Source organism: Eucyclogobius newberryi, unplaced genomic scaffold (genome assembly GCF_026437365.1).
Source record: "Eucyclogobius newberryi isolate DKJ021-1_F unplaced genomic scaffold, fEucNew1.0.hap1 SCAF_6, whole genome shotgun sequence".
Taxonomy (NCBI): Eukaryota; Metazoa; Chordata; class Actinopteri; order Gobiiformes; family Gobiidae; genus Eucyclogobius; species Eucyclogobius newberryi.
The window spans coordinates 13,978,755-14,004,910 of NW_027316278.1; the positions used below are offsets into that span (position 1 = coordinate 13,978,755).

Below are 26,156 nucleotides of genomic sequence, written 5' to 3' on the forward strand. Positions count from 1 at the left end.
GAAGAAGAAGAAGAAGAAGAAGAAGAAGAAGAAGAAGAAGACAGCCTTATACTCAAGTATATGAAATTACATTAAATACAAAGTAAAATGCACAAAATAGACTGGTCTGAAGCTGATTGTCTAATAGTCTATAAGAAGCATGTGTTGTAAACACACAGGGCCGTCATGGGAAACTGCTGAGAAACTTTTAAATGTAAATGTTAAATGATTAAAAATTCAGAACTATAGCCTAATCATTACACCAAATAAACAGCAAACGTCTGACTCAATTGCCTATTGACTACATTAATACATTTTGTAATTTATTGAAAAGTTTTGATTTATTTAGCAAATGAACAGAAAAAAGTAGCCCGCTTTTGCTCTTCTGCAGCCTAACACATGAAATAATATCAAGATGGAAACAAGAATATAATTTAGACAGAAGGGCGTCTCCCCATCCAAATGATCTACTGTATTGTGGGATTTGGAGGAGAGATTGACACCTACAAAAAGAACAATACTTTCTCAGAGATCTTTGACCTTTTCATTCTGCACATTCTGTCTTTGCCTGAGCGTGTGAGGGTAAAAAGCCCAGAACAGCACTAGAACGACAGAGAGACTTGCTTACCTCATCACCTATAGCGGTCCGGTGCGGCAAAATGGGATCACAAGGTCTCGCCGGTGCTCAGGCTCCTGCTGCAGATTGTTGCACTTTCCTTTTGCACCGACTTTATCTCCCGAATAGAAAGAAGAAATGACAAGGCAAACTATTATCTTTGGTAGAGGACTCGGCACGCATTGGAGAGTTGCTTTGCTGTTGCATGCGCTGTCCGGGGTTATGTCAGGTTAATGGGATTTTTTGCAGCGAGTGAGTGCAGCCAGCAGGGGGAGGCGAGGGAGCAAAGGAGTGGAAGACTGTACAAAGACGAAGGTGGGGAGGTTTGTGATAGCAATATGTCTTAATCTGGTGCTCCGTTTCTGTCAAAGCTTGTTCCGGGTCAAATTATGCACGCTGGCCACAGTTCCATTATGCACAGATGAGGCCACCGCTCATCCTGTTCCAGCTTTACAAGGCCTCCACACTGAGGCCGACAGGGACACAGTTAATGGGGACCACTGTGCTAAATGTGTTATAGTAACGAGGACAGCAATGCTACAGTTTCAGGTTAAACACACTTCTATGGACAACTCATGCTTGTATTCAAAATGGTGGTAATATAGCATTAATGTCGACAAAACTAGCAGTACACATTTTTTACAAGATGCAAGCTTAGACTGCATCTACTACAACTACCGGTACTACTCAGTGGTGGAAAGTGACCACGTACAAAGTAAAAGTACTGTTCTTGGGTCATTTTTTGTTTTGTTTTTTGTACTTTACAGTTCTTTACCTACATTTGAGAGCAGGTATTTGTATGTAGTAGTAAGGCAAGGCAAGGCAAGGCAAGTTTATTTGTAGAGCACATTTCATACACAAGGCAATTCAAAGTGCTTCACAGCAGGAAAAATGCATTCAAATCACAAAGAAATTACAGAAACAGAAATACAATAAAATTAACTAAATTAAAAATTATCAATCCAACTGATTTTCTAAACTAATAAAATCACAAACAAAAGACAGGAGTGCAAAGAAAAAATCCTTTCAGTCATATGCGCAGCTAAACAAAACTGTTTTTAGCTTAGATTTGAACATTGTCAGAGTTGAAGCCTGTCTCACATCTTCAGGAAGACTGTTCCAGATTTTAGCTGCATAAAACTGAAACACAGATTCCCCATGTTTTGTCCTGACTCTGGGAGCCAGCAGGAGGCCGGTCCCTGAGGTCCTCAGAGTCCGAGATGGTTCATATGGCACTAACATATCCAAGATGTACTTTGGTGCTAGGCCATGGAGAGACTTGTACACAAGCTGAGCTGCTTTAAAGTCTATTCTCTGAGCCACAGGGAGCCAGTGCAGAGACCTGAGAACAGGACTAATGTGATCATACTTCCTGGTTCTTGTCAGGACCCGAGCAGCAGCGTTCTGGATGTACTGCAGCTGTTTTACAACTCGTTTGGAGAGGCCAGTGAGCAGGCCGTTACAGTAGTCTAATCTACTGGAGACAAACGCATGGATAAGTCTCTCTAAATCTGGTTTTGACACTATATTTTTGATTTTGGCAATGTTTTTTAGATGGTAAAAAGCTGCTGATGTTATTGATTTGACGTGGCTATTAAAGTTCAAGTCTGAGTCCATTATTACCCCCAGATTTCTAATTTGGTTTGTAGGTTTTAGAGCGAGACTCTGGAGGTGACCGCTAACACTTTCTCTTTGTTTCTGTGGGCCAAAAACGATTATTTCAGTCTTGTCTGAGTTCAGCTGGAGAAAGTTGTTTTGCATCCACAAACTGATCTGTTGGATGCAGTGACAGAGTGAATCTACTGGTCCATAGTCACCTGCCGATAGTGAAACATAGATCTGAGTGTCCTCTGCATAATTGTGATAGGACACATTTTCACTGCGTATCAACTGACCTAACGGCAGCATGTAGAGGTTGAACAGAAGGGGACCCAGGACTGACCCTTGGGGCACTCCACAGGTCAGGGTCATGTGGTCTGAGACACAGCTACCAATTTCAACAAAGTACTTCCTGTCTTCCAGATAGGACCTTAACCAGTTTAGGGCAGTGCCAGTGATGCCCACCCAGTCCTCTAGTCTCTGTAAGAGGATCCCATGATCGACAGTGTCAAAAGCAGCACTCAGATCTAACAGAATTAAGACTGAGGCTTTGCCCGTGTCAGTGTTCAGGCGGATGTCATTTGTCACCTTGACAAGAGCAGTCTCAGTGCTGTGATGAGGTCTAAAACCTGACTGAAAAACATCAAATGAGTTGTTTATTAAGAGGAAATCTGTGAGCTGTTGGTAAACAACCTTTTCAAGGACTTTGCCCAAAAATGGCAGATTAGAGATGGGCCGGTAATGACTCAGTACTGCGGCATCAAGACTGCTCTTCTTTAGGAGAGGCTTTATGACCGCAGTTTTCAAAGACATTGGGAATGTTCCAGATTGAAGCGACATGTTAACTATGTGAGTGAATGGTGCTAACAAACTGTTCAGCACAGACTTTAGAAATCTGGTGGGTAACACATCAAGGCAGCATGTAGATGAACTCAGACTGGTGATGATCTCATGGACAGTTTTGTCAGTTACTGGTGCAAAGTGAGTTAGCTCTAAGTGTCTTGGTGGTTTTAGGGTAATTTTTTGCATTGTGGGATTTATAGCATTTTTAATGCCCTGAACTTTGTCATTAAAGAATAATGCAAACTCATTACACTTGGATGTGGAAATGAGTTCTAACGGCAGCTGAGCTGGAGGGTTTGTTAATCTGTTTACTGTGGCAAACAGGACACGCGAGTTGTTACTGCAGCTTCCAATTATTTCAGAAAAATATCTTTCCCTAGTTCTACATAAGATTAGGTTGTACATGTTCAGCTTTTCTTTGTAAATCTCTTTTTGAACCTGGAGCTTTGACTTTCCATTTCCGTTCGGCCCTGCGGCACTCCCTTTTCTGTGCCCTGACCGAATCATCATTTCTCCACGGCGCCTTCTGCTTATTTTTAACCATTTTAGCCTCTATAGGGGCGATGGTGTCCAGAACATTCAAAACACTAGATGTAACAGAGTTCAACAAATCATTTACATTAGAACATGAGACATTTTCAAAGTTTATCATTTCCATAAACAGTGCACCTGTGCCATCACTTATGTGTCTCCTCTGAACAACTGCAGGACCAACCGGAGGTTGGGGAGAAACAGACAGGTCAAAGAAGACACAGAAATCAGAGATCAGACAGAGCAACATCGATCACATTAACATTTGAAATATTTACCCCCTTTGTAATTATGAGATCTAGAGTGTGTCCTTTGCTGTGGGTGGGGCCTCTCACATGCTGAGTAAGACTGAAGGTTTCAAGGACAGCATCAAGCTCTTTAGCGTTTCTGTCACAAACATTATCAACATGCACGTTGAAATCACCTGTAATGACCAAACCATCAAAGTCTGTGCATATGACTGAAAGCATCTCAGTAAAATCATCAATAAAACTTTGGCAGTGCTGGGGAGGCTTGTATAAAACAATGAAGAGAATGGATGGAGACCGTTTTAGCTCCATTTTAAAGGATACATACTCAAATGATGAAAACACCCCAAAAGACAACCTGCGGGTAATTATTTCATCTCTAAAGACAGCACAGACTCCACCCCCTTTTTTGTTTTCTCGTGTTTCAGATTCAAACTTAAAGTTGGGTGGAGCAGATTCTACATTACAGAACTACATTTCCTGTGTTTTTGTCAAGCCATGTTTCAGTTAAAAACATAAAATCAAGATTATAAGAAGAAATTAAATTATTAATTAAGAGAGATTTGTTACATAAGGATCTGACATTTAGCACAGCAAGTTTCAGACTAGTTTCAGTGGGACTGGGCTTTATCTTTTCACAGGGAATATGAATCACATTTCTCAGATTGGGCCTGACTCGCATTTTGTTTTTCCATCTGTGTGATGATGTGACTACAGAAATAGCACTAGGGGGGGCTCTTTTTACATAGGGCCCCGGGTTGGTTTGATTTTTAATGTGACAATAAGTCCCGGCAACGTTGAGACCCAGTGCATCCTAGCTATGGGAGATACCAGGTAAAAGGCGAGGTTGGATGGGTGGTGGGGCTTTTGTAGCCAAGGAGAGTTTGGGACCAGGTGAGAGGTGAGGGGGGATGGGTGGTGGGGCTTTTGTTGGTGTAGTCGGCATAGCCCTTGCTATATTGGGCGTGAGTGGAGCCATCTTAATGCCTGATTTGATCAGACTTTCAAAATGGCTGGGAAGGCCCATGGGTGAGAGTGGAGATGAGAAGGAGAATGATGAATCTTTAGTGGGAGTAGATGTTGCAGGGGGAACCCAGGGCTGGTGTGAAGGCAGGGGCGATGACAGGGATGTTGTTGGGCTTGTCACAGATGGGTCCAAGGCCTTTGAAGATTGTTCCTTTGCTGGAGGCGGTGGAGGTGAATGTGGAGCAGCTGGAGCTGAATCCTTTGCTGGTGGTGGTGGAGCAGCTGCTGATGAATCCTTTGGTGGAGGCTGAGGTTGTGGTGCTTTTGATGTTGAAATATTGGCTCGGTCTCTGGCTGAGGGAGCAGGAATTCTTCTCTCATTCCTCTCTTCTCTAACTATCTGCTCAGGACCCTGTCCAGGCCCAGTCCAATGCCTCAGAGCGTGGAGCAGGTTCTCTGTCAGCACCCTCACTCCACCTCTGCATAGGTGGGGGCCATTTCTCTTAAACAGGTCCTCTCGTTTCCAGAATAGATAGAAGTTCTCAATGTAGTGTAGTCCTCTCGGGGAGCACTCTTTGGACAGCCATGTGTTCAGCTGAAGAAGCCGGCTAAACTTGTTTATCCTCCTGTCGATGTTTGGAAGAGGTCCACTTATGAAAGTTTTGATTTCCATTTTATCAAGCACGTCGAATAACTTCAAGAAGTCTTTTTTCAAAACTTCAGTCTGTTCCCGCCGCATGTCCACTGCACCCACGTGCACAATCAGCTGTTTAGCTCCTCCATGCTTAGCCATAATATTTGGAAGGAGTGACGTTATCTCAGAAACAGTGGCGCTTGGAAAAGAATGTGTTTTTATCTTTTCATGCGTCATGTGACTTATCGCGCCGTCCCCAATTAAAACAATCTTGACCTTGGCTCCTGGCACAGATCCTCCTCGCTGTATTTTGGCCACGTCATCTTTCCTTTTTTCATTTAATTCCATCTCTGAAAGTGGTAAAAATCTGTTGGTGAGCTGTATTTTAGGTGACTTCACGTTATCTTTGTATCGTTTAGGCTTTGCTCCAAGTTTGTTCCAAGAAACAGCCTGGTCTTTGTGGTTTTTAGACAGTTTTGGAAACGACACAGAGTCACTGCGGTTTAGGTTGAAAGTAGCAGTTTTTCTTGTAAAAAGTGTGCTCTTCTTACCGTCGGTTGACACAGGAATGGTATCGTGAAGAACTTTTTCAGATTCCAAAACAAATATCCGTGTTTTCAGCTCATTAATTTCTTGTTGATATTTCCGACAGCGTTCACAGTCTTTCTCACTTCTTCTCCCGGACATGTCGCTGGCGTCAGATATGTCGTTAAAACTGGAAAAATGTTCTTAAAATCCTTGGTTTACTTGAAAAAGTCTAAAGCAAAAATGTTTGGAAGACAAAAACTGATTAAAAAGCAAATAAATAAGGAAAGCAGCGATAGCAAGCGGAGCGAGCAAAAAAGCGTGTGCACTCTTCGGAAGCAGTACATTTCATTGGACTGAAAAGTAAATAATGATCCATGGTGACGTCCTGCCTAAATATTTTGAGTTTAAGGCAAAAATGTAAGTTATTGGAGAAGTACTTTGCTGGGACATATCCTTCCAAAAATCAGTACAACTCTTCATCATGATCACTACGTTTGACGCTTTAATAATCAAAATTTGTGGGAAATACATTACTGAATATTACTGCTACTAGAACTGGAATAAGACATTATACTTTCATCTTATTTTCAAACTAAAACGTTTTTTGATGAAAAAACATGTTGATTCTAAATTGCTTCCATATTACAGTGGACAATTGTCGCCATTTCCCATCTCAAAACCAATAATGCTTGACATAAAATCCAAAAGATAAGCCAATGGAACTGTAATATCACTTTTACAATTCCCAAATCCTCCTTGACACTTTGTTTTTCGAATAGAAATGATGATGTTGCTTTGCCCCTTTGACATTTCAAGCCACATTCATTACACTGTCTGTAGAGCCTGGCAATTCACTTCTACTGAGCACAAGTTACACGGTGTACAGTAATGTCAGACTGTATCCCTTTTCAGAGGAAACACCAGCGATACCCCTCGCACTCACTCCAGTTCTGTCAGTGCGTTTATAGAGCTGGCAGGGCTGATTGAGAGAGCCAATAGAAAACGCGGTGAGAGGAAGAGCAGAAACGATACCGTGAAGGTGTTATCAATCAAAACACTCGTCTACGGGGGCTCAGAGTATAGCTAGACATACGCACAGTGCTCCATACATGATAAACAGTCTCTGTGGTTCAGTATATCTTTTATTACCTCTACTGTCTAATACATGTGGGCTGCTGTTCAGGAGGTGATTGATAATACAGCTCATGAACTAAAGCTCTCCATAGAGTCTGTGACACTCATATACCTGGGCCCAAAGATAAGGTAGTCATTGGTATGCGTTCATGTGCCACCTAATATACAGTAGAAATGCAAAAACATGTCCTTAAAATAGTGACTCGATCGGTCCTAAAAGTGTATTTGATATATACAGTAAATGGTGCTTTTTGGACACTTAAAGACGGTTAATATTGTCACCTCCTGAGCCTGGGTTGGACGACACTACAGTCATACATTAACAAAGAGAGAGAAGTGTCTTTTAAAATTCTCTGTTACTTTAAAATTGTATTACTCCGGCTGCAAACTAGAGGATATTAAAATCTTCCCCGATTTTAAGACGTGCCAAAAGAGAGCAAGCCACAGACATAAGGACATTTTGTAACGATTATTTGTCCTACACTCGCATGAAGGAGAGTGACAGCGAGCGACAGCTGGATTTACATGCGCTCTTATTAAGACTGAAAGAAAAACAAGATGGTGAAATGTGTGTGGATTAAATCTGCTGGTAAAGCCCACAGGAGAGTGTGATATTCATTGCAGGTAAGGAGCTGTTTACACTCATTGTGGCCCTGGTGAAATTACAATTTTGCACAAACTCCATCTTGCTTTTGTCTAAATTTTTACATTTTAAGAGTTGTCACTAGGCAACGGAGCCTGGCTCTGTACGTCTGCTCTGATTGGCTGCTGTAAAGTTTCTTGTGTAATATTATGGAAATAGTGGTAACAGAATCAGATTGACGCCACAGACATGAGGCGCGTCACAACAAATAATCTCTCACGAGAATCGCTGCTCGGGCCACGCCTCCTTTAAAGGTGGTATGGACGATTTTTTTCAGCAAATTTTGTATCATATTTCCTCGTGGCGTGGATAAATCATTTGTCCTGCCACGTATCAATCATAAAACGCACCTACCGCTTACCTGCAGCCGCGTCAGGCTCGTCCCCACGTTTCCGCGTGCCTAAGCGCATGGATCTATCATAATATAGTTCCCTCAGTGTACGGGGCAAAATGAAGACGGAGAAAGACAGTTCGAGCTGACGCAGAAGTGGACAGAAATCTACGGGAGACGAGAGATGCGATGCGCTCCGTCGCGCTAATAAACAAACGCACGTGTGTGTTGTATCAGTCCACACGGGGGAGTGCGCATGCGCACTTTCGCCTGCGTTCTCAAATCGCCGAAAAATCGTCCATACCACCTTTAAGTTGTGGAGAAGCAAATACTCTAGTGTATAGAAGATTTAAGAGTGAAAGAGTATTTGGAGAGATTACTACCAGTAACAGTTTGGAAGTAAAATTATCTGATCTTTGAGTGAATGTAATCAGACATACAAAACATTAAAGCCCCACTGTGTAAGAGTTCTGACAAAAAGTAGACTTCAATTAATGCAATTACTGAAGTACAGGGGTTTTTTATAGTACCAGAAAAGCTTGAAAACACTGTTGCTGTGAGGGGACTTGTTTCTCCACAAACTTTACTCGTAACTTTTCTGTTGGAGGATCTGCCACCTGCTTGTCTCCATGGAGATAATCTTACATTGCCTTAAACATTCCACACAATGAAAAAAAACAACAACTCTCTCCATAGAAAATGTTGTTACGCAGTGCTGCTTTAAATAATGCACATATTCAGTTTTTTTCCAAAGAATAGAAACAAAAACAAATCATATTCGAAAGTGTGAGAACTGTAAATGCTTGAATCATTTAATGTTATTTGTATAATGCTTTTGTTGCTATCAATAAAATTATGCATAATGGGAAGAGTAAGTAAGAGTATTCATACTTCAAATACATTTACAACATTTTGGTTACGTTTTTTAGCAAATTTAGATTATTCTTTTCTTCTTTCTTCAAAACGTTATGTAAATAAATGTCACTGGGAACTACTACTGTTAGATGATACATTTACATGATCTTAAACAAGGTACTGCCTCATCCAGTCCTACAGTAAATCCTTTTGTAGACTAATAATGTTCATTCTTCACAGTGAAAGGTCCTTCTTGCAACAAAACCACAGGCACTTCTAGAGTCACTGAGTAAAACAGACGGATGTGATAAAGTTCAATTGCACCATGTAACGATACATTTGAAATTGAAGTAACATTGACTCACTCTCTGGAGTTTAGTTTGTCCTTATTACCTCTGCTGTCGAACACGCGAGGGCTGTGCTTCTGAGGGTGATTGATGGACGCTCGTGAAACAAAGCTTTCCCAACAGTCCTTGACAGTAGTATCTGGTCCGCGAGACAAGCATGCATACATCCGTGTAATTGTTTTGCTCAAGCTGAAATGGCCAACGTCGGATTTCTCGTCACATATTGGTTTATTGCATAACGGATAAGATTTATGTTTTCAATCAAGCGGGGTGCGCAGAGCTGAATATGACAGAGAAAGACGCACCTGAGCGTTGCTTTGTGAAAAGGGCTTATAGATGTGTTTGCTTTGAGATTTTGTATAATTATAGAAGCAAACAACATTGTCCCGAAGATTAAACGTGATAAAAAAAAAATACCATCAATGACAAAGACAGTTAGAGAAAACAAAATAAAGAAGATACATATTAGGGCGGCAATTCTTTTATTAATTGTTTAGTTGATTAATCAGCCGATGGTGTTATTTTAATTCATTGACTAACTATTGTATTTAGATTAAAACAATTTGTATGGCACAACAGCAACATTCAGAGGATATGGAGTGAGTTAGCTGAGTTTATTTTTAAGAGTTTATTTTAACTTAATATTTAACATATAAATACATGCACCGGTATTGCTCCTACTTGTCTTTATAACAGTTTTTGCATCAAGTCATGTGTAGTTTGGGTCAGATACATTGATACACTTCATCGTTTTGATAGCCCTAATACATATAAACAAAAAGGCTCTAAAAGGCTGTTCTGCTGTATCTGTTTTTCATCATTCAAAACATCAGAATGCTTAGCGAATGTCATAAAACAATTTGACTTGAAAAGTGTTAAATAAGTTTCAGTTAAAATGGATGTTAGATTATATTATATTAGCTTGTACTGCCACAATGTTTCCTTTTTTATGACAAATGATAACATAGCAGCCCTCTTGTAAGTCAATAACCTGAACACTGCAGTAACAGTCGCCATTATTATAACTGTTTCCTGATCACGTTGTTTATTCGGTATGATGCTTTATTGTGTTACAATTTATTTTCGACACGAACATTGCTTACAGCATTCACTCAGGAGTAAGTAATCGACCATCTGTTGTTTCGGCCCACTTAATTGCCAGTTCCTCTCTTGCCAATTCGCGTTGTTGAAAGGTGAGAACTCGCTAACACACGAGACGCCCACATAATGAAGCCTGGGCCGCTCTGAGGACTCAAGAGGCTCCGGGTGAGGAAGAGATCGCTTTAGCACTACACCGTGACCCATCTGCGCCCCTATCTGACCCCTATTGTCCCGCGGCGGTCTGCCCTTTGACCTTTTAGATGCTGTTAACCCTACACGACGCACCGGATCGCAGGTGGAGTTCAGACAGATCACAGCGAGCGCCGACCAACATCAAACATCCCGCACTCTGCTCAGTCAAGGGCAAACGCACAGACTGTTGAGAACAAAAAGTGTAGTTCTCGTATATATCAAGGTTATGATGAGGGAAAAGAGAAGATATGTTGTTGTTTGTTGTTGCTGCTGCTCTTCAGTTCACCAACTCAAGTGTCAAATTAAATAGTATAATTGTATATCATCTTGTTGAACATGACCAGCCCAGTAAAATCCTCAATTTAAAGCAATCAAAATAATTATACACTACCTTGATGCTGATGGTTTTGAATGAAAATAACTCCTTCTTGAGAGGCATGAGTGCTAACCATTATGCCACTGTGACATCCATGAGATCACACCATTTCAGTCTTCTTTGCAGTTTATTCAATAATGCAATGGGAGAAAAACTGGCAACTATTGTTTGTAGTTTAGAGGGCAGAAAAAGCTGTCTTAGTGTGAACCCAGAAGTGCTAAAAGTGAACTTCTTTTTCATTGAAACAAGACAGTATAATCACAAACAAAAACCTAGGACATTGCCAGATATTAAAAAGAGACAGGATTTCGCCGGAGAGTTGTCTTTGGGTCGATGTCAGCAAATGTTGCACGGCTGGTTTTCCGCCCGGAGGCAGCAGGGGGCGATGATGAGCACTTAAAACGCCCAAAAATACATATCTAACCATCAAAGGGACTTATTAATACGTTTAATAAGGTAAATATATGACTCAGTTCTGCTTTAAGTGGAAGACTTTGAATGCATATTTTGACCATTGACATTGTTGTAGGTTCTCTTCATGTTGGTTGAACTGACAAAATTGAGAACACTGCCTTATTAACACATTTGTCAACTGTGTTATCTAATGTGACATCTGCCGCTTGTCACCTCAGCCACCCTCAGGTTGATCAAAAGCCTTGAAGCTTCAACATGCATTGACTAAAACCAATTGACTACAACAGATCTGTTTACACTCGCCTTTATTGTTAGCTTGATATTGCGTCGAGGACAATAACACAGCGTTTTATTGCTGCCAAAATCCTTTGTAAATAATTCACCCACAACAATTACTAGAGACACCTCATTATGCAGAAATGACTCAGGGCTAAATGTGTGCGAATGCAGCGGCGAGTGAGGAGCGCTCGTCAGATGTGGGGTTCACGATTAATTGGGGGAGAAACAGGGATTCATAATATTATTGTGTCAACTTGTTCACCAATGCCATAGGATGTATTAGTGCTTGTTGGAATATGCACACTGTTTTTATGGAAATGACTTTGTGCTCAGAGACTACATGGTAATTGCGGCAAATACAGTTTCGCATGTAGTAATACGTCAGTTTCATATGTAACAAAACAAAAAAGAAAGAAAATACAGAATGTACTGGTAAGTTTCGATGCATTCAAATAAATGTACAACAAACATCCAATAAACAACTACTGTCAATAAAGAAGAATATGTACTGTAGTTAGTGACACTACAATTGAGGATTAATGCTCTAAGTAAACTGTCTTAAAATGCACCAAGTAGCACTGTTTTATTTGGGGCTTTATTCGACATGAAAGACAGTGTGAAACAGGGGATGAGAGAGAAGGGAGGACATGCGGTAAATTGTCGTAGTTGGTACTCAAACTCTCAACTCTGCAGCCGGTTGCACTAGGAGCCTGGTATACATGTGCTGTGCCCTAACCACTCCACCACCGTGCAGCACTATGTGAGGGAAGAGTAGTGGATGATGGATAATGTTTGCCTGAACAGACTAATAAAGTTCTAAAGATTCACTGCATGCATTGTAGCAGAGCATACAGCAGAGCAAATGTTCACAGTTTGCTCAGCCTATATTAAAGATAACACTGAAAATGGCAATGATTAACTTTCCTTGTGTTATTCAAAGGTCACTCACAAAATACCTATTCTTAGGCATTCAACAAACATAGATTTTCCAAGGCTTGGCACGCAAATGTGAATGCATTTAATCAGACCGTAGTGTGCGTGTTTTTGTTTCGAAGCGCTTTCAGATGGAGACGAAACCAGTTCATATAAAGACTTTCCTGTCCCCCTGCATATTCTCTGTGGATCCTGTTGCTTTAAATATATGCCGCAGTCTACAAATGCTGTCAAAACCAAGTATACTCTACATCCAATCTTTCACTGACATTGGTGAAAATATACTTTTTTTTCCCCTAAATGTTATTTTAGTCCCATAGCAGCAAGCCAATGTACAGAACAGAATCTCCAAGTCTACAGTTCTCTATAAAACTGAAATAGAATCAAATGAAATGAAGAGGGAGCTATTTTTGCACTGAACAAAAATGGGAAACAAGGCAAAAGCCATGGTCTCCCGGGCCGTTTTGGAGCGTCTCAGGCCATTTCTCTTAATGGAGGTCTGCGTTTCCAGGGGCCCGGCTCGCAGGGGTTTGCAACTGACGTCACCCAAACTTTCACATGTTTTCTTAATAAATCAAATTTAATCATACCAAATAATGAGGTCAATTTCAGCCATTCACAAAAAGTCATTTAGTTGTTCCAGGTTTGTGGTGCTGTGGGATGTAGCTAAAGCTAGATACAAGACACAGCTTCTGGTTTATTGCCACCTTTTTTGCATTTACTTTCCTTCACTGCACTTCTAAGCCATGTTTTCATGTCTCTTTATGTAATGTGTTGGATTTGGATAGTGGTACAAGCTTAATGCACTGTTTTATATCTGTTTTTCCATTCCGTTCTCACCTGAGTCATTGTTCTCTTTTGTTCTCTCCTGTCCAATCTCGCGCTAAAGCGATCCAGCTCCCTTTTGGAGCTATTACCATTCTCGGCCCCCTTCAGACCCCTCAAACGAGGCAGTAAGGTTCACTTTTGCACAGTGGAACCACCACAGACTACCCCAATCAAACACGTCTATAGAAAGTCACAATTGGAAAGAACATTGTCGTGGTTTCTTAATCATTCAAAAATCACAAACATTGTAATTTGATCATGTAAAAACCGACTCTATCCTATGTACGATATTATATTTGAATAACAAACATTTCTCACTGAGTTATAATGAAAATGAGAAGCGATGAACTTTCTATATCAGCTCATACATTCTGAACTAATTAGCACGTTAAACTAGATGGCTTTTTACGAACAAGAAATTCATATTAGCACGTGCCCTATTTAAAGTAACATCTGTAGTTTTCTCTGACATAGAAGGCCACGGTCCAATGGGAATATTGCTCTGGGGAATTGAGCAGAGTCCAGAAGATTGTTCAAACACGTCTAGCACATTATCAACTGTGGAACAGATGTTTGAATTGTGATCTAAAAGAGAAAGATTGAAGGAATTAATAGTAAATTGTAAAATATAGCCAAGGAATAATAGCACTATGTTGGGGTTGGTTGGATAGTGGTCATTACACCGACAGAGAGCTTTACGTAAAAACAGCCCTTGCTAGTCACAATTCAGAGTGCGCCAAATGATTTCACCGCGTTGTGGATGTTCTAGTTTTAGTTGTGCCCTTAAGTGACCATCTTGACCGTTCATCTCCAAACCCTGGTTGTTTGCCTGCGCAGGTGTAAGCTGCTGTCGTACTCGGAGGACCTGCCTCAGATCTCAGTGGTCTTCATCTTTGTGAATGAGGCTCTGTCCGTGATCCTGCGCTCAGTCCACAGCGTCGTAAACCACACACCAGCTCACCTGCTCAAGGAGATCATCCTGGTCGATGACAACAGTGACAGTGGTAAGAACTCACAGCATCTCAAACGGTCATCTGTATAGGCTAGGTATATATATTATAATCAACATTTTACATACTATTATGATCTTGGCCACGAAATGTAGATCATTATTATGTTTGGTTTGAATTGTAAGCCGTATTGCTGTTAATGCTATAATTGTCCGAACTCCTTTAAAATCGAAGGACATGCTGGTTTTGGCTGGAAAAAAATGACCTCAACTTTTTGTAAGAAGGTTGAATTCTGTCAACTGGAAAAACATCTTTAATAAGTAAAAACTTTTGCCCAGTTTACAGAATTCAAGCTTACATTTCTATTCATGGGTTTCAGGCAAAAGTATTCGTTGCTGATTTGTAGGATTTGGCATGGCAACAGTAGTAAATATTATTCATTTGGAATGGGGAAAGGTACTCACGTAATCCTTCAAATCAGGAAGGAATCATTTGCCCATAAACATTTCACACCAGGACGATAGACATCTCAAATCCGTTTATCAGATATGCCCAGCCACCATTTACACAATGTTATTACGGAATCACACTGTATTATTTCATTGCTATAATCATTGTTTTTAAAATATGTATGGTAGAGTAATGATTATGTTGTGCACGCATTTTCTGGAATTTTTATGACTACAGCTGGACTGACCCAGTTTGTTTTAATTTACAGTTTTCTTTCTCCCTTAGAGCTCGCTGTCAATATTGCAACATTATGAACGCCTATTAAGCGAAACCAGCAGCATGTTTGTGTGTCTAGTTGTGCGTCTGTTGACAAAATCTGAGCTGCCGAGATGTTTTAAAGATACCAGCGGGATCACTCGGCTCCTCTGCACATGTGTACTTTGAACCTGAGCGTATAAACAGGTGATGGTGTGATGTGCCGCCTCACCGGAGCACACGTGGGTTTATCTTTATGAAGAACATTTATAAAGATGGAGGACCCCCGAGGGCAGACGCACACACCTGCCTTTAAAGCCGATTATAAACCCGGAGAGGAGCCGCGGAGAGGATTCACTGTGGTTATCTCGGCTGCTGCGTACAACTGTCTCCATGGTGATGGGGAAGGAGGTTGGATAGGGGTCTTTACTGTGATGCCCGCTACAGCTGACAATGCTAATTCTTTGCCCTTGAAACTCGTTTGAAGTTGTTTAGAGGGAATTCTTCTTGGTTGCACAAGAGTGTTGAGAGATAAAGATGTTTCGACTCGGCAGTTAAAGTGCAGCCCCCTTAAAGTGTATATGAGAGGTTAGACTACACACTAAAATGTATAGTTAACATGATTTTACTACAGAGTTAGCCTTTTTTTTGTTTGACAATTTGAGTGATGTTTATAATCGTACTTCCTGGTTGGACATGAGTAGCAGATGTGACATAGGTAGCAACGATTACCTTGCAAAAATCCTGTAAATCACACACTAGTTTTGATTTAGCAAACGATACCTTTATGTTGTTAAATTATTGTTTAAACTGACAAAAAAATTGTCAATTGCGTGTAAATTTTCGATTGGGGATTCGGTTTTTGAAGTCAGAGTTACTTCCTGTAATTTTCAACATTTTCCCTCACAAACTGCCATTTGTAACTTGTGAAACTATATGTTTACTAGAAGTTCTATCCCAAAAAACTAATAATTAGAAAAATCGACAGCCAGCATTTTAAGAGTTTATTGTCCCTGTTGTAAAGTCTGACCTCTGCATTTGACCCTTCTTGAAATCTTGATCTTATTGTTCCTTCTTTTTGACCACTTTTGCTATTTTCATTTCCCCAGTGCAAACTGCCAACTTCCCCAAAAGCATCAACAGTTTTGATAATGGCTCTTTGGTCTAGTTATCCAAAAGACATGGTTTTTCACTCTTGTTGGTGGTCGAATAATATATTATGTTATTAGATTTGACATATTTGTACAGCGTCTCTCACTAAAAACACAAAATTCACAAAATGTCAGCGCTCGCCCCACACCTGGCCCTGAGTCAGACTTCTCTCTCACCGTAGACCATCCGAGAGTCCAGGGAAATAACAAGGTGATGCTGAAGTGAGTAGTCACCAGTGGCATGTCCGCGCTCCCTGCTGCGGCTCTAAAAGGCTACCATTAAACAAAGAGCCAACAACAAAAGGATTTGCGTCACTCTGGGATTTCTTTCAGTGAATTGTGAAGGACACTAGTTTACAGAGAGTGGTCCATTAGTCTGGTCACAAATGCAAGCTCTTTTCCACAGAAAGTCAAAATAATGATTTTTCTTCAATGTTTCTTAGGCGCAACAAAAAGTGTGTGGAATTATATCATGTTACAAAGATGTATAAGGTGAATACAGAGGTTTAAACCCCCATATAGAATTTCTCACACTTCAAGTCAGGCAGAACATCTCACTTTTGCTTTGAACCCCAGAAAAATGTCATCTTGAGTTGGTCAAATCAATACAGAAGTAATTTGGGTAAAATGCAGATGTATTTAATCATATTATTTAATCAATGTGGTAACGCACCAGTATATTTTATAAGAAGCATTTTGTGATTCTAGTGAAGTCCATAGTGCGAGTCTCAATTCACTGCACCTCAGAAACTCATGAGTCCCAAGTCGCCCACATTCCTGATAATAAGCCAAAGAATCAGTCCAGATGGAAAACCCCATCCCCGACTTGAGATCCCCCGAATGACCCCTGGCTCTGTGTTTACTACCTCTGATGATGATAGGTGCAGATGCGAGAGCTGTTTGTCCTCTTTTCCCTCACGCATTACACCATTAACATGCAGACAGGACTGTTGACCTTTTCTGCATGTCGGCCTGCCCACTCTCACTGAGACCGGGCTAATTCAGAGCTACTGCCCGAGTACACACACACACACACACACACACACACACTGATGGTGACTCAACAGGAAGCCGCCCACTGTCACTACACGACACATTTCTCAGCTCAAACAGACGTGGTCATTTGTCTGTTCCTCAGAGCTTTTTTCATGCAACAGGCAGGAGCTGATGGCCAAGCAACAGTCACAGCTTTGGTTGGCTAGACTCAAACCATCTTGCAGTTTGTGTCAATGGATATACAATGCTCGTAAATTTGAAGAATTTGTGCATGAGTCATTCTCTGTGTTGGCTTGATTCCTGCACAATAAAACCTATGGCTTGAAAACAAAAATCTTCAGTGTTTTGGGAGCATCTTCAATACTTCTTCAATACCGTCATTCTGTTTGACCTTAAATGATCTATCTCAAATGTAAAACAATGGACATGACAGATGGAATGTACTTTTGGCTGCAACAAAAAAAAGCAATAACAAGGGAATGGATGTGGTGGTGGGCAACTATCTAGGACTGGACTGAAATAACTTTTAATTTACAAAATGATGAACTTTGCTATTACATTGAAATGAATTATGGACACACTTATAGACTGATGGAGCAGACTGACTGACCCTTCCATTCTTTGGACAACTCTATTTCCCTCTGTGGTTTTGTTCTGTTTGTTTTTTTTATAACATACAAAAGTTGGAGGCTAGTGGCTTTCCATACAGTCATTGTACATGTTTATCACGTTTATCACCTACGTCCGGATGTGCTGATTGTAAGAGGTACTTCGTGTTGACCAAGCCACCAATATATCAAGTATAACACGTTTGTACTGCTTACTTGCTGGTGGCTGGAAGGATCACTCTCATTTTATGCTTATGTTCACTTGAGCAAAGAGCACAAAAACTGCTGATCATGCAACGTTCTGTGAGTGTCAGACAAGATGACTTCCCTTTAGTTTTTCACCATGTTAGAGAGGCTTAATGAGGCCTACACAATTCAATTCACCAAATACCACAACCAAATTGATAACGTAATGACTCATATAATGGAAACAGGATACAGCTTAGAACAGCTTGTAATATTAATGTCAAAGGGAGCTGAACACTTTTAAACACTGCATACATTATATTTGCCTAAAGCGGCTAAATGCGCAAGAAATTTGCTTGACACTTTGCAAGACTCAGACACAGCGGGAGTGTGTGTGATTTTGACTCAGCCTTCTCGATTTGTTCCATTTGACCATGCAGGGCAGGGTGAGGGATCTCTCATTATCATCTCCATTAAAACATGGCACCAGTTAATTGTACTATTCCACAGCACAACAAGGCTAAAAGAGGCTGAGTCACTCTCTCATTGAGCTGCACAACCAAACACAGTGTGAATACATACTCAAAATACATTGTATACAAATATTTTATTGTTTTTATGTGCATTTTGATTTAAAGGTGCATTCTGTAACTTTTCTGGTGGGGACCCACCACCTGCTTGTCTCCATAGTGATGTTATTGCATTGCCTGGAGTGTTTCATGGCATTAATCTTGACTATCTCTGGAGACAAGCTTTTGATGCCACCCGGCCAAGTTACAGATCAGATCTGTGGAGAGGCGACCCCACTATGTCTTTTACTTAATCTTTTCTTTTTATGGCTCAATCATAATCCTCAACTTCTGCTTCTGTCTGATTTAGTTCTCCTCTCCTTTTCATTCACTCTCACCATCTTCTATGTCATCTTTCTTCCTTTCCCCCTGTCTCCGCCTTCCCTCTTACTTTACTGTATTTATTTATTACCTTCTTTATTTGTTACCTTTATTATTATTTTCTCATAATTTTTCTCTCCTTTTTAATTATTATTACTATAATAGTTGTTTAGTAAATGCTTGGATTCTTTCTTTGTCTTGATTTAATATTTACTGTAAAACATTTCCCACGGTGGCCGTTAGCCAGTAAAATATATAAATTAGACGCACCGTTGAAATGACCGCAGGATTCAAAGTATTCAAAGTGGCTTAAAGACCAAAAAGTATGATAAATGTTATTTATTTGTCCCCAAATAATAAATAGAGTATGAGGCAACAAACTAATAAGTGTACTGAAAAAGCGCAAAAAAACCCCAAAACATGTAATTGAATTCATGCATGCTATATGTTTAATGCCATGCTGTGGAACATTCTAGACAAAGCAAATAACAGCTCTACTGAGACAAGCAGGTTACATAGTTTTTGACAAAGGCTCTATACTAGATGCCCAGCCTGATAAAATCCTGTAATTTAGCATGGCTTGGGACTGACTGAAAAAAACCTCTTTGTATTATGTTTATCATTATTATGGATCAAGTAAGCACAAGTTCAAAGGCAGTGAACGTATTCAAAGTTAACTTTAAGAGAAAGTAAGAAACACAGCTGTTGTTTCTTCAACTGCCACGTTTACTGTGCCCTGGAGAAAAGTCCGTTTTTGGCAACAGTTGTGTATAATTTAAATACTGAAGGTCTAGTGTTGGAGAGTGACTCCCTCGTGTTTGTTCAGCAAAATTATCTTTTAATAATTCAGTGAGAATCAAGGCGAATATGACCTGAGCTGAATACGAAATGCACACTCCAGAAACACTGTTTAACTCTGGGTCAAAGGTGAATAAGTAGAAAATACGAAACCAATTTACTGTAGAGCCATTTCAGAGAGCGTGTGAGGGGCGGCTGACCTCTATACTGCTGACACACTGCTGGACCCACTATTACCAACGTGCTCTGCCAAAACAAGGCACTTACAGTCAACAGCTCCGGACAAAATGTTGTGTTTTTAATTTTCTTTGTACGGTACTTTTGACACCTAAATATTTAATGCTCTTTATACTTCCATTGCTTGCGGTAGTATTATTATGGCGGTTCCTGACTTTCTGAGTAGCTGAGCATCTTTGTGACTACAGCACGCTATCTGCAGTGAATAATAAAGCAGATTATTTCTTGTCAACCAGGGAGTGAGGGCTGAAAGCTGCCCTCTGATTGGCTGTGCTTGAGAGTTTCATTTAACCATCTAAAAAAAGCTGTTCAAAGCCATCCATGCATTAGAATGATGAAATGAATGATGATGTGCCAAAGGGTTGTGAGTGGAAACTACTTAGACAGATTATAATACCTACTTCCAGTTTCCCGGTGTGAAAATCAGGTAGCCCAGCTTTAAGTAAAAAAGTGTTAAATATATATATATATATATATATATATATATATATATATATATATATATATATATATATATATATATGCATATATAGTTGCCAAATCAGATCTTATTTTTCATTGGACCACAAACAACACAGGACTTACACAGACTACATTTTAAATAAATCATATGAAAATCCTTTGCTTTGAATCAACATAAAATAATTTAACGGGGGGAAAATGGCATAACTTATTGAAACAGAGTCAACATTTCACTTTTTAAGGTTGAACTTTGCTTGGACATTACATATCCTCATGACACTTCTTTGACTTGTATTTGTGCACATGTTTAATATCAGAGAACCGTTTTACTTTCGACACAGAAGTCAAAATATTTATCAACCGTTGGTTACGCCGCTAGGTAAGTTTACCACTCCACTTGTTGTGATCTATAAACAGCATTGATTTCAGGCCAAGTTCGGAATTGGAGTCCCAGACAGGTCCATTAATCTGAACTAGACAGATGTAGCTGCTGTGGTTCATGTTGGACAAATAAATCCTTTTTTTGTTTTGTTCGTTCTTTCTGAATCTTTCTGAGGATTTAAATGTACCAGGGCTTTGTCGAAACGCAAAGAAAAACACAAACAGGCTGTTCAGGGCTGACGTGGTCCCCAACAGCCCCGAGCTCATCTCTAAATTGTATTCTATTGTAGTCCGGTATTAGGAAAAAAGCAAAATAGGAGCTTAGAGTCCTTGAATAATAATGTAGCCTGTATTTAGAGTTCTATTTGGTTTCAGGGAGAGGAGGGTAATGAGCCAAAATGATTTATCCTGGCATGTACGGCGTGGATTCAGATCATTCTTTAGAGATTCAAAAGTGTTTTAAATTCTGTCCATTTTTTTTAAATCAAACACTTCGAAATGTGGCATACTTCAGTGTCACAGACCTCGAACACAAGGAGGGTGCATGCTTTGATCGAGGGCGCACTGGCAACAGCTTTAATGTGAACGATTTTGGAAGAGGTTTGTGCCTGTTTCCTATTGTTTTGCTTAGTTTTGCTGCAGCTGTTTTTCCTCTTCGATAAAGCTCACGCGTATCTTTTTTGACCGGCATTATGAATCCCTGTTTATTCCAATGTGGGTATTTAGAATGAATACCAGGGCTTTGTCGAAATACAAAACTCAAACTGCTTGCTCTGGGGCTGGCGTAGTCCCAAACAATGCATACCTCATCTTTAAATCACATTCTGCTTTACAGGGCACACATACAGCGCCATGTGGGAGGAGGGAATTCAAGCAGCATGTAGGTGAGGAAGCAAACAACCAAGGCCCACTGAGGCAACTATAATCAGCCCCTCTGCTATAGGAATTCTGCTGTTTATTTAAAGCCATGGCTGGAGCTGTATTTATTTATCATGTGCTGTGCTTCTGTGCCAGTCTTTTAAAATGTATTCCCCTTAGCTCCATAACTTTTCACCCGTGGAAGCAGCAAAGTTTTATTTGTGCGGATCACACTCGTAAAGTTTCTCCTTTCTCCAGCCAGGACCACTGATTATGACACTCTAATAGTTTGTATCGTATTGTATCTGCAGGGTACAGTGAGGTGGTGAGAAGGAGCAGAGAAACGAGGGGCCAAAAGTGCTTCTGTGGAAACCGCTGAAGGTCACTGCGCCTTTAAATGCACACACATGGTTCATTATCTTATGTTTGCGTACAGCTTGCCATTGGCCTAAGTGTAGGTAATATATTGACATGATAGAGTAAAAGTGTTATTATAGAGAAATGCAAACATATTTTAGATTATTTTTTTAAAACAATTCTATGCCCGTCCCAGATCCACACACCTCACAACAACATCATTGTCTATCATTGTCCGTCTATAGATTTGCACTCTTCTACCGATTCACATATTGTTTGGTGAGTTCCTAGTTTAAAATATACTGAGGAAAAGTAAGATGTATTTGAGAGTAGTTGTTGTCTTTCCTTTTTATAGCTTGAACAATAATTTATTTTGGAAAATGTATATATATTATTATTAAACTTCCTATAAGTTATCTGTTCTTTTCCTCTGTATCTACCTGTGTTGCAACAATGAAATTTCCCCATGTGTGGACAATAAAGGATTATCTTATCTAATAATACAGAATAACTATGACTATAAAACTGCATTGACCACTGCTCTTGAGGCGATGCCCCAGTGTTATTGTAATATTCATCCTGTATAGAAAAGAATATGAAACAAAACCTGCTTGAAACCCTAATATTTGAAAATCATTCTGTCAAAGTTAAGGTAAGGGAAATTTGTCCTCTGTTTTATAACATGTATTTTCCAAATAACTTCTTGTTCAAGCTTTAAAAAGTAAATGCAACAACTACTCTCAACTACATCTTACTTTTCCTCAGTATATTTTGGACTAGGATCTTGCCAAACAATATGTGAATCAGTAGAAGAGTGCAAATCTATAGACAGTCAATAGACTTTTGTTCATAAACTCTGAAAATAAGCAGCACGGCACGGTAGAATTGCATCTAACATTGATTTGTTCTTTAGGTACAGGCTCCAGGTAATCACATGTGGCCATTTTGTTTACTGCTTCTGCTGCTTTTGAATGTGGATTACTTTATCTTCAGTGTGCAACTTTGAAAACCAATAAATCTATGAACTGTATAAAACTCCAGCAGTATATAGCCTACACTACGGGCAATATAAAAGGGTGATTGTGATCTATAACCTCGGTGCCGTTGGAGAAAAGCGCCAATGTGGAAATAGCACTTGGATATCGGCTCAGCTTAGGAGACAGAATCGAGCTTTTCATGACTCTGCAGTTGTTTTAATTCAGTGTCAAATGCTGTGACCCGGTTTATTTAAGGGGTCAGTGCCTCCAATTCCCCTACAGACCAAAGTGTGATCCAGGAAATACTCTCCCCTTCTCCACACTCAGAGTCAGTGGGACACCCAAGGGGTTGTATGAGAGTAAACTATTTGTGCCAGTCCCATTAACTCATTCATTTCCATGGAGACTGATTCTAACCTCATGGTCACTAACTGCCAAAAATTAACCTAAACCCCACGAGGGAGGCAGGTCCCCTTAATGTGAGTGTGTGTACAGATTTGAATTCCCACAGAAATTCCTGCGAGATCTTCCTTCGAGATCCTCAGTCTAGATCCTCAGTCTAGATCCTCAATCTAGATCATCCTTCTAGATCCTCAGTCTAGATCCTCCTTCTAGATCCTCCTTCTAGATCCTCAGTGTAGATCCTCAGTCTAGATCCTCCTTCTAGATCCTCGGTGTAGATCCTCCTTGTAGATCCTCAGTCTAGATCGTGCCCACAGGATTAGCTCCTGGTGCCTGCCTTTAGAAACACCTTGGTCCATCATTCTGGAGTGACGTTTAAAAAGTCATTCAGACCTTTCTCGGCTGTAAGATGCACTTAGTGTCTGGGTATTATTGTGTCTGAAGTTGTGTGCTCTTGTTGTAAATGTTGTTTCTATGTCCTTCCTCTGTCCTTTATGCCAAGAGGGACCTGCTGAAAAACTTGTTTTTGTCATGCTTGATTATTGTATTTTCATCCTTTCCTGTATAAATAGATGAAATTAAATTGTAGCTATCAATAGAGGCCATCAGCCTGGGGCGGAAGTGCAGCATTGTAAAGTCAGCAGACTTGTTTCTTTTATTACATTGTTTTGGATCAATATTGCTAATATAAAATATCGATCCAGGAGTGTCATACATAGCATGTCTTCTTTCAAGATGTCTGGGCATTACAATTGCTTCCTTGGAAGATATACAGAAACTGCATTTAACATAATCTTGTATGATGTTGATTATTATTATATCAGGACATAATAGTTTCACAAATAGTTTCTCCTTGTCCGTCCGTCCTTAACCTGCTGACAGTGCACAGACAGCTGGGTTTGTGTTCATGAGGTTGAGTAGCACTAACTATTTTAGTGCAACACCGCTTAAAACCACTATATCTATTCTATCACTAGCTCTCTGACTGTACTTTTTGACATTGCTAGGTGATTAAAGGGGTCGGGACAGCAGCTTTGTGAATGAGATCACATTTAGAGCAATATTGAACCTGGTATTCTATCAATTCATTTTAGGGTTTAATAATAGTGCCACATGGCCTAGGATACATTTAAACGGGCTGTTCTTAAAACCAATTTTGCCCCAGTACAGAGGGGAATGGGAAATTGAAAAGGAAAAAATATATAATAATTAAATACAATTCAACCAGTTAAAGCAGAAATATACCAAATGGAAAAAAATATGTCCTTGTCTTACGGTAATTATATTTGGTATAATTGTTTTCTATGAGTATGATAAAAGCTGTTCATGGTAAATAAAATGAAGGAAAGAAGAAAAATAGTCAACGAATTGTCCCGATTTATTCTATTACAATCCCAATCTCTATACAGGTGTGGTGCAGGTTCACAGAGTCAGCAGGACTTTTGGGATTCAATTCTACAAACTAGAAACGAGATTTAAAGTCAATGCCCTGTTGCCTTTTGATTTACACATCTCTCCTCTGCACAACGCGCTCATCTTCAGACCCTGATCTAAAGCTTTCCAAGTCTCCTCACTCACAGACAGCGCATCACTTCTTTTTTTCTTTCTAACTCTGATTTATGTGGCGAGCCCAAGTCAGGAGCTCGGTGTACGTGCCACCAGCTTCCTTATTATTTTCTGTGTATGAAAGTGGATCGCTCAGCAGTAATCCGAAGGAGCAGCTCAAGCACTGATCTATCCTCCCAACTGACACAGACAGCAATTTGTGCAGCTGACTGTTTAGGAGAGCAACTTTGTTTCCCGTGATGACAGCCGCAGCTTTGTGAGTGCAAACCAAGAAGGATGCTACAATCTGGTTGTGATGATGCACTTCAAGAGAGACGAAAGACTGTAGGTTAGACTGCTGAACATCTAAAACAGGGATGCCCAAACGTTTTTCCATGGCAGGCCAAAATTTGGACGTATCAGTGTGTCATTTAAAACATTTATATGCAGAGAAGAAATTATGATTAAATTGTTTTCATCATCATGCTAGCAGGGGAATATACTATTGATTTAATCTCCTTTGCAACCACAAAGCACGAAATTTGATCAAATATATACTCCTGATATATCTCAACACTCCTTCACGGGCCAATTTAGACCCCCTGGTGGGCCTGGTTTGGCCCACAGGTCTCACTTTGGGCACCCCTGTCCTAAAAAGTAAAGGTGAAATTAAAACAAGTTTGACTAGATGTTTCCAAATATATTTAAATCTTGGTTCATCACAATTGTTACAAAATGGTCACACCTAAAAAGTACAGCAAGTCTCTGTAATTCTCCCCCTCTGGCACTGTTCAGTCAATTCCAGTAATGAGCCAAATATTAATTTCACATTAGCTTACAGCTTTTCTTACAGTCATTTTCGAAAATGTGTACCTGCTTCTGTAATTTGCACAGCTCCATTTCAGAACATGCTGCAAGGTTCTTCCCGGTGCTTGAATTAGGTCATACTATAATGATACTACAATAAAAATCTCATGGTCACATGATTTGTTGATACATTTTTAAACAGCTAAAAACCACAACAAGAAAAACACATAGTTAAGGTAATCTTATTTTAAATTATTTTCTTCCACTGTTCATGCCTGAAATTGATTTTTGATCCCTAAAGCGTCTAATTCCTTCCTTTTCTATCCTCACCACTTCCAGAGACAGTGTCGGCTCCGCTACCTATGACAAACAAATACTTTCTTACGCTTCAAGTACACTGACTCCAGTGTAGGTGCGGTTTGGGAGCCGGTGCACTGCGGTCTGCATTTTTTGTGCAAGAACACTCGTC

General features: G+C 40.0%; 1 protein-coding gene and 1 long non-coding RNA gene across 2 annotated transcripts in view; one reads left to right on the forward strand and one right to left on the reverse strand.

Moving 5' to 3' along the window:
• Nucleotides 1–26,156, reverse strand: part of LOC140347244 (uncharacterized) — a 292,223-nt gene that overhangs the window by 26,109 nt on the left and 239,958 nt on the right. The gene's annotated exons all lie outside the window — the stretch shown is intronic.
• Nucleotides 1–26,156, forward strand: part of galnt9 (polypeptide N-acetylgalactosaminyltransferase 9) — a 108,649-nt gene that overhangs the window by 25,124 nt on the left and 57,369 nt on the right. The window contains exon 3 of the mRNA XM_072433019.1: nt 14,215–14,381. Within this exon, the coding sequence (XP_072289120.1) occupies nt 14,215–14,381 (167 nt within the window). The remainder of the gene's footprint in view (nt 1–14,214; nt 14,382–26,156) is intronic.